This window comes from Lactuca serriola, chromosome 5, assembly GCF_051521515.1.
Source record: "Lactuca serriola cultivar US96UC23 chromosome 5, Lser_US96UC23_V15, whole genome shotgun sequence".
Classification (NCBI taxonomy): domain Eukaryota; kingdom Viridiplantae; phylum Streptophyta; class Magnoliopsida; order Asterales; family Asteraceae; genus Lactuca; species Lactuca serriola.
The window spans coordinates 242,266,900-242,281,561 of NC_136412.1; the positions used below are offsets into that span (position 1 = coordinate 242,266,900).

Genomic DNA, 14,662 nt, shown 5'->3' on the forward strand with positions numbered 1-14,662 from the left:
ATCCTGGGCTTGATCCACTTAGGGCCCAGTTATATATGGGCTTCAGTTTATTCACATCCATGATCCATTCCAGCCTGAGATCAGTTATTAAATTTTTAAGTGGTCCGAGGCTGAGTTCAGTGAGTTTCATAAATTTCAACAAGGACCAAACCGGAGTTTTATATTTAGTTTCTAAGACTTCAAATTTCACCGTTAATTTCTAAAAAGTTTTTATATCCTATTTTATATATCTATAATTATTCCTATTCAATAAAATTAGATAGGTGTTATTATTTCATATTTTTTTAACTAACTTATTAAAATTATATTAAAAATATATCAAATAAAAATTAAATTAAATAGTGATTTGTTATAATTTTAGTAAGTAAGAATAATTGTAGGAATAAAAAGTAATAGGTAATTTAACTTCTCTACTTTATACTTGGGGAAAATCTATATTTTGTACCTAATTTTTTTATAACATTTTGCGTAATTTTTTTAATTTTTAAAAATCTAAAAGGTCTTTTTTTTTTTCGGTTGATGAAGTGCTTACGCCTAATGTTTGTAATAAATAATTTTCGGAATACTCTTTTTTTAAAAACAAAAGGTGAGAAAGTAGAACTATTAAATCATATTTTATTTTAGAAAAAAAAAATACTTTTCATTATCACAAATGTCGGATATTGTTTGTTACCCACAAAACGGACTAGATGAACCTTCGGAGGCATGGATGTGTCCAGGTGCATCCCCTTTTACAGCTTCATCAAACGAACACGTCTTCGTTCTCTTCTCCCTCATCCCTCTTCTCCATCTTCTGCGGCCATTGTCCCCTCTCTTTCTGTTTATACTCCTCATTTACTGCTCCAAATTCATCCATACTCCTTCCTTAATTCATCTTGGAAAAAAGTACACGATCATTTGCTTTATGGAATCTCAAATCACATGTACCTTCCTCTTTGCTTCTCGCCATTGTTGCTGTTGTCGTCATCGTCTTTGTTAGGGGTTTTCGATTTTTTCTCTTTAAATACTTTTTCTTCTATTAAGAATTCTGAAATCCAAGGATATGCCTCGTGCTTCTCGATCCAACGTCTCGTTAGGGTTTTTGCCTCATTCTTCCCACCATAGCCAGCTTTCCGACGGCTCTATATCGTTTCAGATAGATTCGAGTTTCAATAGCTCTTCGCGCCATCTCGTTTCATCTATCCCGCTTCAGTTGATGGAGGAACAGACCACGACCGAAAGCAACAGCGTCGAATTGAACAATCAACAACAGCAGAGAAACGTCGGGAGCGTTGATTTAAACGGGGAGAGCAAAATTGGGGGCGAAGAAGAAGAAGAAAAAGATGTTGACAACTTTCAAATTTTGGGGCATCCCATGTGTTTGAAAAGGCGAAGGGATGATAGTAGCAGCGGAGCTACCCCAGAGTCGTCTTCTTCATCTACATCATCGAAACGTTGTCAAACCGACCAAAACGGGCAAGAGAGAAGTCTGGAATCACGTCGACAAGCTGTTCGAGCTTGGGGGAACCAGTCCCTTCAGGCTGCTGATCCTGATATCTTTGATATATTGGAGAAAGAGAAGCAAAGACAGTATAAGGGTATCGAATTGATAGCCTCAGAGAACTTCGTTTGTAAAGCAGTTATGGAAGCCTTAGGGAGTCACCTGACAAATAAGTATTCTGAAGGAATGCCAGGCGCTAGATACTATAGTGGCAACCAATACATTGACGAGATCGAAATTCTTTGTTGCCAACGTGCCTTGACAGCATTCGGGCTTGAAAGTGAGAATTGGGGTGTAAATGTTCAACCATACTCTTGTACATCTGCAAATTTTGCAGTATATACTGGTTTGCTATCCCCTGGTGATCGGATCATGGGGTTAGATACCCCTTCAGGAGGGCACACTAGTCATGGCTACTATACACCAAATGGAAAGAAAGTATCAGGGGCTTCAATCTTCTTTGAAAGCCTTTCATACAAAGTTAACCCACAAACAGGTATTATAGATTTTGAAAAGCTTGAAGAAAGGGTACTTGATTTTCGCCCAAAGATACTTATTTGTGGTGGGAGCTCATATCCTAGGGATTGGGAGTATGCCAAATTTAGACAGATTGCTGACAAATCTGGAGCAGTCTTGATGTGCGACATGGCTCAAATCAGTGGTCTCATTGCTGCCAAGGTAAAATTGTCTGCTAATCGTGATTCAAATTTCAAACTCAATTCTTTTATGTGTAAATATCAAGTCTTTTATCCTTACAAAAACATCATGTGGTTGTTAATTTGCAGGAATGTGCAAGCCCATTTGATTTCTGTGACATTGTAACCTCGACTACTCATAAAAGTCTTCGTGGGCCTAGGGGAGGGATTATTTTCTACAGAAAGGGTCTTAAGCCAGGGGTAAGAGGGAAGCTTTTGAATCAAGGTGATGGAAGCTACAAGTATGACTTTGAAGAGAAGATAAATTTTGCTGTATGTCCTGCTCTTCAAGGTGGGCCACATAATAATCATATTGCTGCCTTTGCAATTGCACTCAAACAATTGGCTACTCCTGATTACAAGGCATATATGCAACAAGTGAAGAAAAATGCTCAGGCTTTGGCATCTGCTTTACTAAAAAGAAACTGTAAACTGGTTACAGGAGGAACTGATAATCATTTGGTACTTTGGGATCTTAGAAATCTTGGATTGACTGGTAAAGATTCTTAAATGAGCTATTTTATCTTAATCGTATTACATGATAATAATAACAATGTTGCTGATAGATTCTTCATTTCTTGTCAGGTAAAAACTTTGAGAAAGTATGTGAAATGTGTCACATTACTGTCAACAAAATTGCCATATTTGATGATAATGGGAGTCTGACCCCAGGAGGTGTGAGGATTGGTGAGTGGAAAGATTTTTTTTTTTTTTTTTGTTGAATTAACAAAAAATAAATAAAAAATGGAAGTAGGTTTTGCTATTTCATATTGCATTGAGATGTAGAAAAATATTCAAAGTACAAAGCTGTAATTGGAGTGTATGGGTCAGGTACACCTGCTATGACAACACGAGGTTGCTTGGAGTCTGATTTTGAAACAATGGCAGAGTTTTTGTATAGAGCTGCTCAAATCACAAGTGTTATGCAGCAGAGGGAACATGGAAAAATGGGGAAGGCATTCGTGAATAAAGACATAGTTGAGTTAAGGTCCCAAGTTGAAAACTTTGCAACTCAATTTGCAATGCCAGGGCAAGACATGTAAATATACATATATAAATGCTGATTAGGGTTGAGTTTGAATTGTTTTAGAGACCATATGATATGGATAATGGGTATGTGAGTGTATTTTCACGAAAAAAAAGTTAACAAATTGCATATACATACAAGTTGCTGATTGAGAATAATAATAAAAAAAAGAATAGCGTTTTGAGGTATTTTGTAATAGTTTTTTTTTTTTTCCTGATATGAGTTGTTTATATTAATTTATTATTTTAACTCATTTAGTTATAGGCAAATTCTGGAAAATCAATATAGGCTAATCATTTTACTTATTTTAAGAAAGTGATTAATACATATTATTTAATTAAATATAATTGAAAAATACCATCTAATTTAATTAAAAGGGTATTTTAGTCAGTTAACATAGATTTAATAAATGAAATTTGCATATTTTAAGGGATCAAAGATTCTATTAAGTTTAAAAATCTGATTTTACAAATTATAAGGTTTTTAGTTTGGACATTCTGACAGAATATGTTTGAGTATGTTCAAAAATAACAAAAATTCTTGTTATTCAGTATGTTCAAAAATAACAAAAATTCTTGTAGAATAACAAAGTTATTGACCCATCAGTTGAAGAATTAAAACAAAAAATGCATTAACTCTTATAGAATACATGTAACATTTGTTAAAAATTACATTTATTTTTAAAGAATAAAACTAAAAAAACTTTCAAATCGGGAAAAAACATCAAAATCTAACAAAGACACTAATACATTCTAAAAGAATAATATTGCTAAGAATCACTTTCAATTTCATGGTCTATTCTTCAAGCATCAGTTGTTTCTCTGGAAACAAATCTAATGCATAAACCAGTGAGAAAAATATTCATGTTCCATTCCAACAAAATTGGAATTCGTGATTTCATTCTGATTGAATTGGAATTCAAGATTCAGTTACGGTATACATTCTGTTGGAGCAGGTTGATTTTTCCGAGGAGAATCTGAATCATTTGGTTGTTGCTATTGTCGTTGAATGGGAAATTGTACGCTTAGACCATAACATACACTCAATGGATCACCTGTATAGATACACAATTCAGTTTTGATTTTAAGTTAAATAAAAAAAAATACAATCAAATTTGTCCCAATTTTCTAATTTAGTTATGCAGAATTGACAACAATCAAGAATATACTTATAACTAAGCATATGCCCGCGCGTTGCGCAGAAACATCTATATAGCTGAAATATTTACCAATATATGTTTTTTTTTAATATAACAATTATGTGGTTATTAAATTTGATATAATAATTCGTATAGTAAATTGATATAATATATTGATTAATTTGAATTATATGATAATATATACATCTATTAAAACCGCATAATCGCAATATTTTGAATGGCTTCTACCCGTGGGTTATTCATGAATAAAATTAAATATAATATATAGTTTTATGTTATTGTTAAAAAAAAATTTAAAATTTATTTGCTTAACATTTTAATTTCTATCGTTGTAATTATTTAAAACATCAAACAATTTTTTTTTTAATTTTAAAGGTAACAATATAATCATTTATATAGAGTTATTTTTAACTATTATTATTGTAAGTTATTTTAAGCTGCTTATTTGAAAACTTTTAACGATTATAAGACTATCTTTAGAAAATATCTTACTTAAATTGATACTACAATTTAGTTTGTGCATTTAGCATTACAATTTTTCATTTTTAACTATTCACAAAATATTCTTTAATCTTTTAAGTCGAACTGAAATTCATATTGAAGTTGACTTTGTAATGTTATATTTAAATTAACAATTTAAGTATTTTGCCAAACTGTTCAAAAGTTGTAGCTTTAAATTGAGAATGGTTTACATAAATAAATTAAGTATAATATGTTAAAAGTTAAAAGACAAAACTTTCTAAGTAGAAGTAAAAATATTATTTTAATATTGAAATTTAGTTTTTTTATGATTACACTTTAGGTTTGATACTTATTTAACCTTATTAGCCAACTTAAAATCATTATTAGAAAGACACTACAATTTATCACTTTTAACTATTTACAAAATATTCTTTAGGTTGTTTAAGTTGAACTAAAATTTATATTTAAGTTTGATCTTGTAAGGTTATATTTAAAATAATAATTTAAGTGTTTTATACAAATTGTTCAAAAGTTGTAGTTTTAAAATGATAATGATTTAAATACAACAACATATTAAACCTAATAAATTAAGTATATAATATGTTAAATGTTAAAAACACAAGTTTATAAGTAGAAGAAAATATATTCTTTTAATATTGAAATTTAGTTTATATATGATTACACTTTAGGTTTTATATTTATTTAAGCTTATTAACCAACTTATAGTTATTATTAGAAAGAAATTGAAAAGTTATGGGAGTTTCAAATGAATGTGGTTAAAGAAAGAAGTTTCAAATGCATGAAATTCAAGAAAAAATGCTAGCTTTATAAGTATATAATGATTTGTAAGGTTCTTCTAAATTCCAAACCAAGACTTTTCACAAACACTTGGAATGCAAAAATCAAAGACTTCATTTGAAGCTAGACCCATTACATTAGAAAGAGACATACAAGGATTTGAGGAGGGATTTGATGAGTATGTTTCTCCAATCATAATATGCCGATTTCATTCATCATCACATTAACTATAGCAAACATTTTGGATCTAAAGTCATGGTTTTGATCTAAGGATTTGAGTTTCCAAATTTAATCCAATCATAAAATTACGAACACGCAAATTAACAAGTCCCACTACTTCTAATCACAATAGAGTGGTAATACATGAATATTTCACTATAAGAAACTTAAAATCACGATTAATTAAATAAGTGATTACTCACATAAGTTATTAAGGGATATGATGAACCGAAGACTTGTAAACAACCGTGTTCAATCGAGCAAACTTGCACATAAACCAATTTCAGAATACAAAGAATTCATGAATCCTGTTTGTTGAAAATCCGTATGAACAGATCGAAGAACGAAGAAACATAGAAATGAAGAATGAGTTATGCATCAATTGATAGAACAACAAATAAATATAACAGAAACCATGGAAAAGAAGAAAGAGGGAAAGCTGGTAGAAAAATCAACATCAGGGAGGACAATGGTTCGCAGCGAACCTGTTGGCTGGGTTTCGCACCGAGTCTGTAACCATTTGGCTCGGGTTCGTTGTGGTGAACTGCATTGCAATCAACAATGAATGACTCGGATTCGTAACTCCATCTGTAAGCAAACATCTATGAAATTGAATCGAAACACATGGGTTGACCAACGAAAAGTCAAAATTGGTTCACCTGCGAACGTTCGCTTTGGGCGTACAACAACAAAAATCGGACAAAAACGACCCTTAGCTGTTGAGTGCGACAACAGGGGCGACCGATTAAAGATGATCGAATCAGGGGAGGGTGTTGATTGGGCGGTTGTAGAAGCCCTTGCTTTCGCGACTATGCTGGTGGAGGGAAATCACGTGAGGTTAAGTGGTCAGGATGTTGAGAGAGGTATTGTCCCAGAGCTTCCACCATAGCTCCTCCCTACTGAGACTTCCGATCTCAGCGCTAAACACAAGAACAAGTACCGAAGTCGCTTTCTCAGTGTGACATCCCCAATTTCACGGCCAGAAAAGACCGATTTGTTTATGCTTTGTTTTATAAAATCAGAGTAAATTCTTTTGATTTAAAAGAGTTGCGGAATTTGTTCCCAAAATAAAATATGATAAAATTTATCAAAACGTTTCTCAAAGAGAACGTATTTTCATTAAATAATAAAACATCGGGATGTCATGTTCCGATACAGACCAAAAGCATAAACAGTATAAAATAGACCTTACACAGTTATTTATAACTACTGATCTATATTCCAAAATCTCTCGTCAAGTCCACCAACTTATACTCTTGTGTCATTACCTGTAATGCAAAGAAAACTAAGTGGGTCAGGCTTGGGAGCCTGGTGAGCATATAGGGTTTTCAACCCACAATATTATATCTTATATATATATATATATATATATATATATATATATATATATATATATATATATATATTCAATCATCAAACGATCATTCCAATTACCCATCCCCATTATCTTCCTTACACTTAACGGTCTACCCTAAGAGTCATCTATTCGTTCACTCCATAATAGGCACTAAGACAATAGCTGCCAGGATTCTTTATTAGGCACTAAGACAATAGCTGCCAAGATTCCTTCGTAAAGCACTAATTCCATAGCTGCTATGGTTCATTCATCGGGTACTAAATCCATAGCTACCAGTGTAGGTACTAAGTCCATAGCAACCAACTTTTATCTAACAGGTACTAAGTCCATAACTATCATCGTCTATCTAACAATACTAAATCCATAGCTACCAACGTTCGTCTATACGGTACTAAATCCATAGCTACCAAGGTTCATCTATATACAGTACTAAATCCATAGCTACCGAGGCTTATCTTTACAGTACTAAATCCATAGCTACCGAGGTTTATCTTTCGTCTCATCCTCAAACTCATCCTTCATCACACAACAACTATTTCGTCTACCCATGCTCTACCCAACATATTTGTAGAGATAAATACATATACAGTTTAACTCATTTAAAACCTATATAAAACTTCAATTCCATGCCCATCTCAAATAGACAAATAATATATAAACACATAGCACGTATTTCATAGAAAATACTTCGTATTTATGTGTTAGAAGAAAGTAACTACACACTCACCCAAACATATACTTAATACATTATAAACATTACTTCTATTATACTCGTGTTTATGAAAGGGACTATACACCCACACATATAAACAACTTTATATTATACACATAACACGTATTTCATAGCAAATACTTAATATTTATGTGTAAGATGAAAGTGACCACACATTCACTTGATCAGAAGATGATTGGACAGCACTACGGCTCTTCAAGTATATATACATCGGTGAAACCGAGATCACTTCACACACCGGGTTTCTCGCGGGCAGAGATTCGGCTTGGAAACTCTTTTCTTCTCGGGATCTTCGGACTTCGGGACTTGCTTCGGGTCTCGGGAATGATACCGGGGCTTCGGGGGTACTTCTTTGCACGTAAATCGATGCAATATAGGTGAGAGATGAGAGAATGAGCAACCAAACTCGGCTGGCCCTTCAAATCTATTTATAGGGCAAAACCCGCCCTTGCCACGTCTCGCCCCGAACTTCAGAAATTCATAACTTTCGCATACGAACTCTGTTTTCGACGTTCTTTATATCGACGCGTAGGTGAGATTATGCTCTACAACTCTCGTTTAGAATCCATTGGATAATTTTGACTTTATTTTTAATATATTATAAATATATTACTTATATATTATCTTTAGTAGGCCGGGATAGGAAAACTCCGTTCGAAATTCATAACTCCTTCATCTGAACTCCGTTTTCGTCTGTCTTTTTATCGTTGGAATACTATCGAAGACATCTTCGAATCTCATTTAGATCACTAAGGATATATATCTATCTACCTTAAATTCACTATTTACGTCGCGTTGGGTCGTGTCGGTTCTATCGCAAAACTTCGACAGGTCATAACTTCTTCGTTATAACTCGGATTTTGGCGTTCTTTATATGCACAGAAACCTTGTGACATATACTAAAACTTGGTTAAGATTAATCCTTCTAAATAATCTTCCATCAAAAAGTCATTTTTGATGCTTATCGTCTCTAAATTGACTAGCCCGGATCTACGGGCGTTACAATTATCTCCCCCTTAGGTTGATTACGTCCCGGAATCATCAACGAAATAGGGCTTGCATAATGATTCCACACGTTGTCTCTTCATCCTAGGTAATAACCGTAACTTCTATGTTTCCTCGAAAGAGTATTTAACTTTATGGCTTTCTTGACCGCAGACGATGCCCAATCTTGCATCTGTTTATCGTACTATGTTGTACTTTCAATCATAACTTCCGAGTTACAAAATAAATCCTTATTGAGGAATCCTTGTTCTTCTTAGGATAAGTACTTTCATTCATCTATTGCAATAGATCGATGGGTCATCTTCTAATGACCTCTCATCGTATGATGCAACGCTTAGACTTAAGTCTCTTAGAGTCAAATTCCAGAATGGAATATACCTTCCTTCATATTCTAATGTGATATAATCACATTTTTAACATGTAGCATGACTAGCTACAAACTCTTTTTTTTAACGAGCGCGATATTATCAATCACATTGATTTCAATCTTCTAACTTGAGTCAGATGCTACCTCGAACTTGGTTCTATGAACCACGAAACAAACTCCTTGTAGTCGGACTCAATTTGATATGACCAATAGGGTCGGAATAACATCCATCTTACTAGTCACTACCGAAACAAGGGTAATGACACACTTGAACAAAACGAAATCAATTACTAGCTTCTTGGTAACCTTGTGACTTTCCCTGATCCAAGTGTGAGTCCCGTGCTTCCAGTAGTATATGCATCTACTACCTTTCACACCTACTGATACTCGTCCCAAGTATTGTTCCGCAGTCGACCAAGTCACCATACAAGAAAATCACAAAACAATTTAACACATACGAATGTGTCCAAGTAATCATAAACAATTTCCCTAGACTCTACTAGGACTTCTTTATTGCTCAATCTTCAATCATCGACTCTACTTCAACTCGATTGGTGATGAAAATACCAGACGATGAGACAACTTCAAGAATTTCACCAATCGTTCTGTCATCCTGCCAATCGAAGGTGTACTTTAGACGTACCATACTCCTCTAAACGTACTTTTATTTCATAAGACATACTCTAAAGGCAAGATACCACTCTTACGGTATCTTCTGATAGGTGTCATCCACTATCATAAGCCTTCTTCATTTCCTCCATTTACTCAATTTCTCTATGAGTCATCACCATGACCTCTTGTACATCCAAGCAGACATTCGGGGTACCAAGCAAGAATTTTTTGATAAGAAAGCTTTAATTACGATAAACGTATAAATCTCTTTATCACACCGAAACGTTTATATGCTAGTTCTAATATCGTAGTCATACGTTTAGAATACTACACACTTAAGGTTTCCAGATCCGGTCGGCAACAGACCATAGATCCGAACAAATAATAGCATCGATATAGCTATCACACAAAACATTTAGCACATAAAAGCATTTTAGGCATCATTCCTAAGATAAACTAGTGCTTGTGTCAGTTTAGGTGTAATACCTAACATATTTTTAGACACACTCCTCACGATCATTACTTAGCATTCTAAGTTTAAGTCTAAAAATCCTACAAATTCCTAGTTCGCTTAAACTAATGCTCTGATACCAACTGTGACATCCCCAATTTCACGGCCAGAAAAGACCGATTTGTTTATGCTTTGTTTTATAAAATCAAAGTAAATTCTTTTGATTTAAAAGAGTTGCGGAATTTGTTCCCAAAACAAAATATGATAAAATTTATCAAAACGTTTCTCAAAGAGAACGTATTTTCATTAAATAATAAAACCTCGGGATGTCATGTTCCGATACAGACCAAAAGCATAAACAGTATAAAATAGACCTTACAACAGTTATTTATAACTACCGATCTATATTCCAAAATCTCTCTTCAAGTCCACCAACTTATACTCTTGTGTCATTACCTGTAATGCAAAGAAAACTAAGTGGGTCAGGCTTGGGAGCCTAGTGAGCATATAGGGTTTTCAACCCACAATATTATATCTTATATATATATATATATATATATATATATATATATATATATATATATTCAATCATCAAACGATCATTCCAATTACCCATCCCCATTATCTTCCTTACACTTAACGGTCTACCCTAAGAGTCATCTATTCGTTCACTCCATAATAGGCACTAAGACAATAGCTGCCAGGATTCTTTATTAGGCACTAAGACAATAGCTGCCAAGATTCCTTCGTAAAGCACTAATTCCATAGCTGCTATGGTTCATTCATCGGGTACTAAATCCATAGCTACCAGTGTAGGTACTAAGTCCATAGCAACCAACTTTTATCTAACAGGTACTAAGTCCATAACTATCATCGTCTATCTAACAATACTAAATCCATAGCTACCAACGTTCGTCTATACGGTACTAAATCCATAGCTACCAAGGTTCATCTATATACAATACTAAATCCATAGCTACCGAGGCTTATCTTTACAGTACTAAATCCATAGCTACCGAGGTTTATCTTTCGTCTCATCCTGAAACTCATCCTTCATCACACAACAACTATTTCGTCTACCCATGCTCTACCCAACATATTTGTAGAGATAAATACATATACAGTTTAACTCATTTAAAACCTATATAAAACTTCAATTCCATGCCCATCTCAAATAGACAAATAATATATAAACACATAGCACGTATTTCATAGAAAATACTTCGTATTTATGTGTTAGAAGAAAGTAACTACACACTCACCCAAACATATACTTAATACATTATAAACATTACTTCTATTATACTCGTGTTTATGAAAGGGACTATACACCCACACATATAAACAACTTTATATTATACACATAACACGTATTTCATAGCAAATACTTAATATTTATGTGTAAGATGAAAGTGACCACACATTCACTTGATCAGAAGATGATCGGACAACACTACGGCTCTTCAATTAGATATCCTTTGGTGAAACCGGGATCACTTCACACACCAGGTTTCTCGCGGGCAGAGCTTCGGCTTGGAAACTCTTTTCTTCTCGGGATCTTCGGACTTCGGGACTTGCTTCAGGTCTCGGGAATGATACCGGGGCTTCGGGGGTACTTCTTTATACATAAATCGATGCAATATAGGTGAGAGATGAGAGAATGAGCAACCAAACTTGGCTGGCCCTTCAAATCTATTTATAGGGAAAAACTGGCCCTTGCCACGTCGTGGCACCTTTTTCCACGTCGTGGGCTTGGTCGTCACTGCATGCGTCATCGCAAGTTGTATCTGGGGGACTCCTGGAGGTGTCAGAAGACTTTCCAGGTCGTGGCACTGCTTGCCACGTCGTGTTATCTGACAGTTTTGGGGTTTCGCGCCCCGAACTTCAGAAATTCATAACTTTCGCATACGAACTCCGTTTTCGACGTTCTTTATATCGACGCATAGGTGAGATTATGCTCTACAACTCTCATTTTCGACGTTCTATAGCGCCCTAGTCACATGTAACTGTGGTGTATCCACTTAGCAACTATTGTCCTACCAGTAACGACCCTTTTAGTTATCACATATGTAGTTAGTAGAATGCAGAATAATCCTATAGTACTCTTGTTCTAACGTTCTTGTGGTAGTGTTGGTAAGTTTTTAGACTTGTTGCAACACCACAATCATTCTTAGGCACATGCTAGTCACTCCTGGAAAAATGTAGTTGATCAGGCTACATCCATCTAGATGTGACTATATGTCTTTAAGCTTAATTGTGATGTTCAACAATCTTAATACTTTTGTTCTGTTCTAGTATGATACTGACCCTTTTGTAGTGGTGAGTGTATATATATATATATATATATATATACTTAATTAAATATTTTAGTATTTAGAAGTATATATTCTTGGTCAGAGGGTTTTAGTCCCGAAGTGTTAATAGTTCGTATATCTTTTATAGGTTGATATACTTGATTCACTATAAACAATGCTCTGATACCAATCTGTCACACCCCAAAACCGAGAACGGCGGAATATGTTCTGGGGTGGAGGACGTCATGTACAGTATCATAACAATTGCATAATAGTAAAAACAAGCGACAACAACCATTGCATTTATATAGTAAATTTAATTACAAACGTGTTCTGTAAAGTTTAATAGACACCAAAAGTATAACAAAATAAAAGATGGGTCTTGTATGTGCTCCATCTTCTCCAAAAACTGCACCAGTACCTGTCTATCTTGGACCTGAGGATACAAGTTATTTTGAAAACGAGTATCAGCATAAAGCTGGTGAGTTCATAGGAATTTAGTTTTGTTGTTTGTGTAAAAGAGTTTTACGAACATGTAATATAAAAACTGAAACTCATGTTTGTGAGTAGTAGAAAATCCCTAGAAAATCCTATATTTTCCAGAAAAGTACATTTGTAAGTTAAAATCCTTTGAGTGTGTAAAAGTATTATCATTGAAACTTTCAGTTATAAAAGTACAGTAATAAATCTCATTTGAGTAACATAGCTGCAGAAATGTTATGCCTGCTAACAGTAGTAGTGGTGCAACTTCAGTTAGTAATAGATATTTATATACTTCGGGATATTAGCTTAGACTTTAAGTCTTAGTGTATTAATTTGGATATAGGTGTAACCCTTCATGTAACCAAATGTATGATAATAGAGAGCCCGATGACCTTCCCGGTCATACGTAGTGTAGTGATGTAGTGCCACCCTTGGGCCTGGTCGGCTCGGACTGTAGTTAACAGTCAGGATGTAATAGCGTTCGTCCTGTATAGATCTATACATGTAGTGTTGCTTTCCTTCCGGGAAGCCCTGGTCACATGGTGTAAGCGCGGTAGAGTGCCTTATAGAGGGATAGTGTGTTATACTCTGGATTAGTGTATTCTCTTGTGTTATAGTATAGTATACTTTTAGTATAGTTCATAGAGTGTTCTCTTATACGTGTATTAACTTGTAATAATAGCAGTTATAGTGAGTATTGATGGGTTTTGGCCATATGAACATTCCTATGTGCACATGCAAACCCTAATGCTTGGATCTAGGTTTCTCTAATTAAACATGCTTTGAATCCAAGACTTCTAATGACTAATTAGGTATAAGAACTATACAAAATCAGATCTAGAAGTTTACCTTTGAATATCTTGTTTGATCTTGTTGTCTTGGAGCTCTAGAGTCACAATTGTCACTCCTCTAATGGCTTACAAACACCAACTAGCAAGGAGGATGATTTGAGAGAGAGGAGAGGGATTAGAAATCGGCCAGGGTTTCTTTGCTTTTGCAGAGTTGCCGATTTCCCTTGCCCTAGGGGTCTATTTATACTTGTAAGGCTCCTAGGGTTTCACCCTCAAACCCTAGTTGGATAATCTTTCCTTAAAGCAATCCAAATCCTTTTCCAAAGATAAGCCTTGGACGAATTTGAGGCTATCCCAAGCCCTAGAATTCGTCCAACCTCTATCCAAGAAGGATTTACAGCCCAAAGTGTAACTATCAAACAATTGACACTTTATACCCTCTTATTTAATCAATCTCTTTAAGTCACCAAATTAATGCTAATTAATTCATGACTTATATTAATCAAATAACAATATTATTATTCATTATATTATTCTCATAATATATCAATAATATTTATTCTCTCATAATAAATCATCCTGTCAAGTTGCTATGGTGAAGGCAACCCAAAAGGACCATGCATAATCGGGTCCAATACTTGCCTAATATAGTTGCAGCCTTAGACACTATTCCAACAAGTATAGTAGTAGTAGAGGTAACGAACAGTAGTCTTAACTATACCTATTATA

General features: G+C 34.4%; 1 protein-coding gene across 1 annotated transcript; it reads left to right on the forward strand.

Moving 5' to 3' along the window:
- The first annotated feature begins 708 nt into the window (after positions 1 to 708).
- On the forward strand, positions 709 to 3,390 carry LOC145053865 (serine hydroxymethyltransferase 6-like). Its single transcript, XM_079001980.1, has 4 exons — positions 709 to 2,158; positions 2,266 to 2,671; positions 2,761 to 2,862; positions 3,007 to 3,390. The coding sequence occupies exons 1-4, from the start codon at positions 1,043 to 1,045 to the stop codon at positions 3,216 to 3,218; spliced, it is 1,836 nt and encodes a 611-aa protein (XP_078858106.1). The 5' UTR covers positions 709 to 1,042; the 3' UTR covers positions 3,219 to 3,390.
- The last annotated feature ends 11,272 nt before the right edge of the window (positions 3,391 to 14,662 follow it).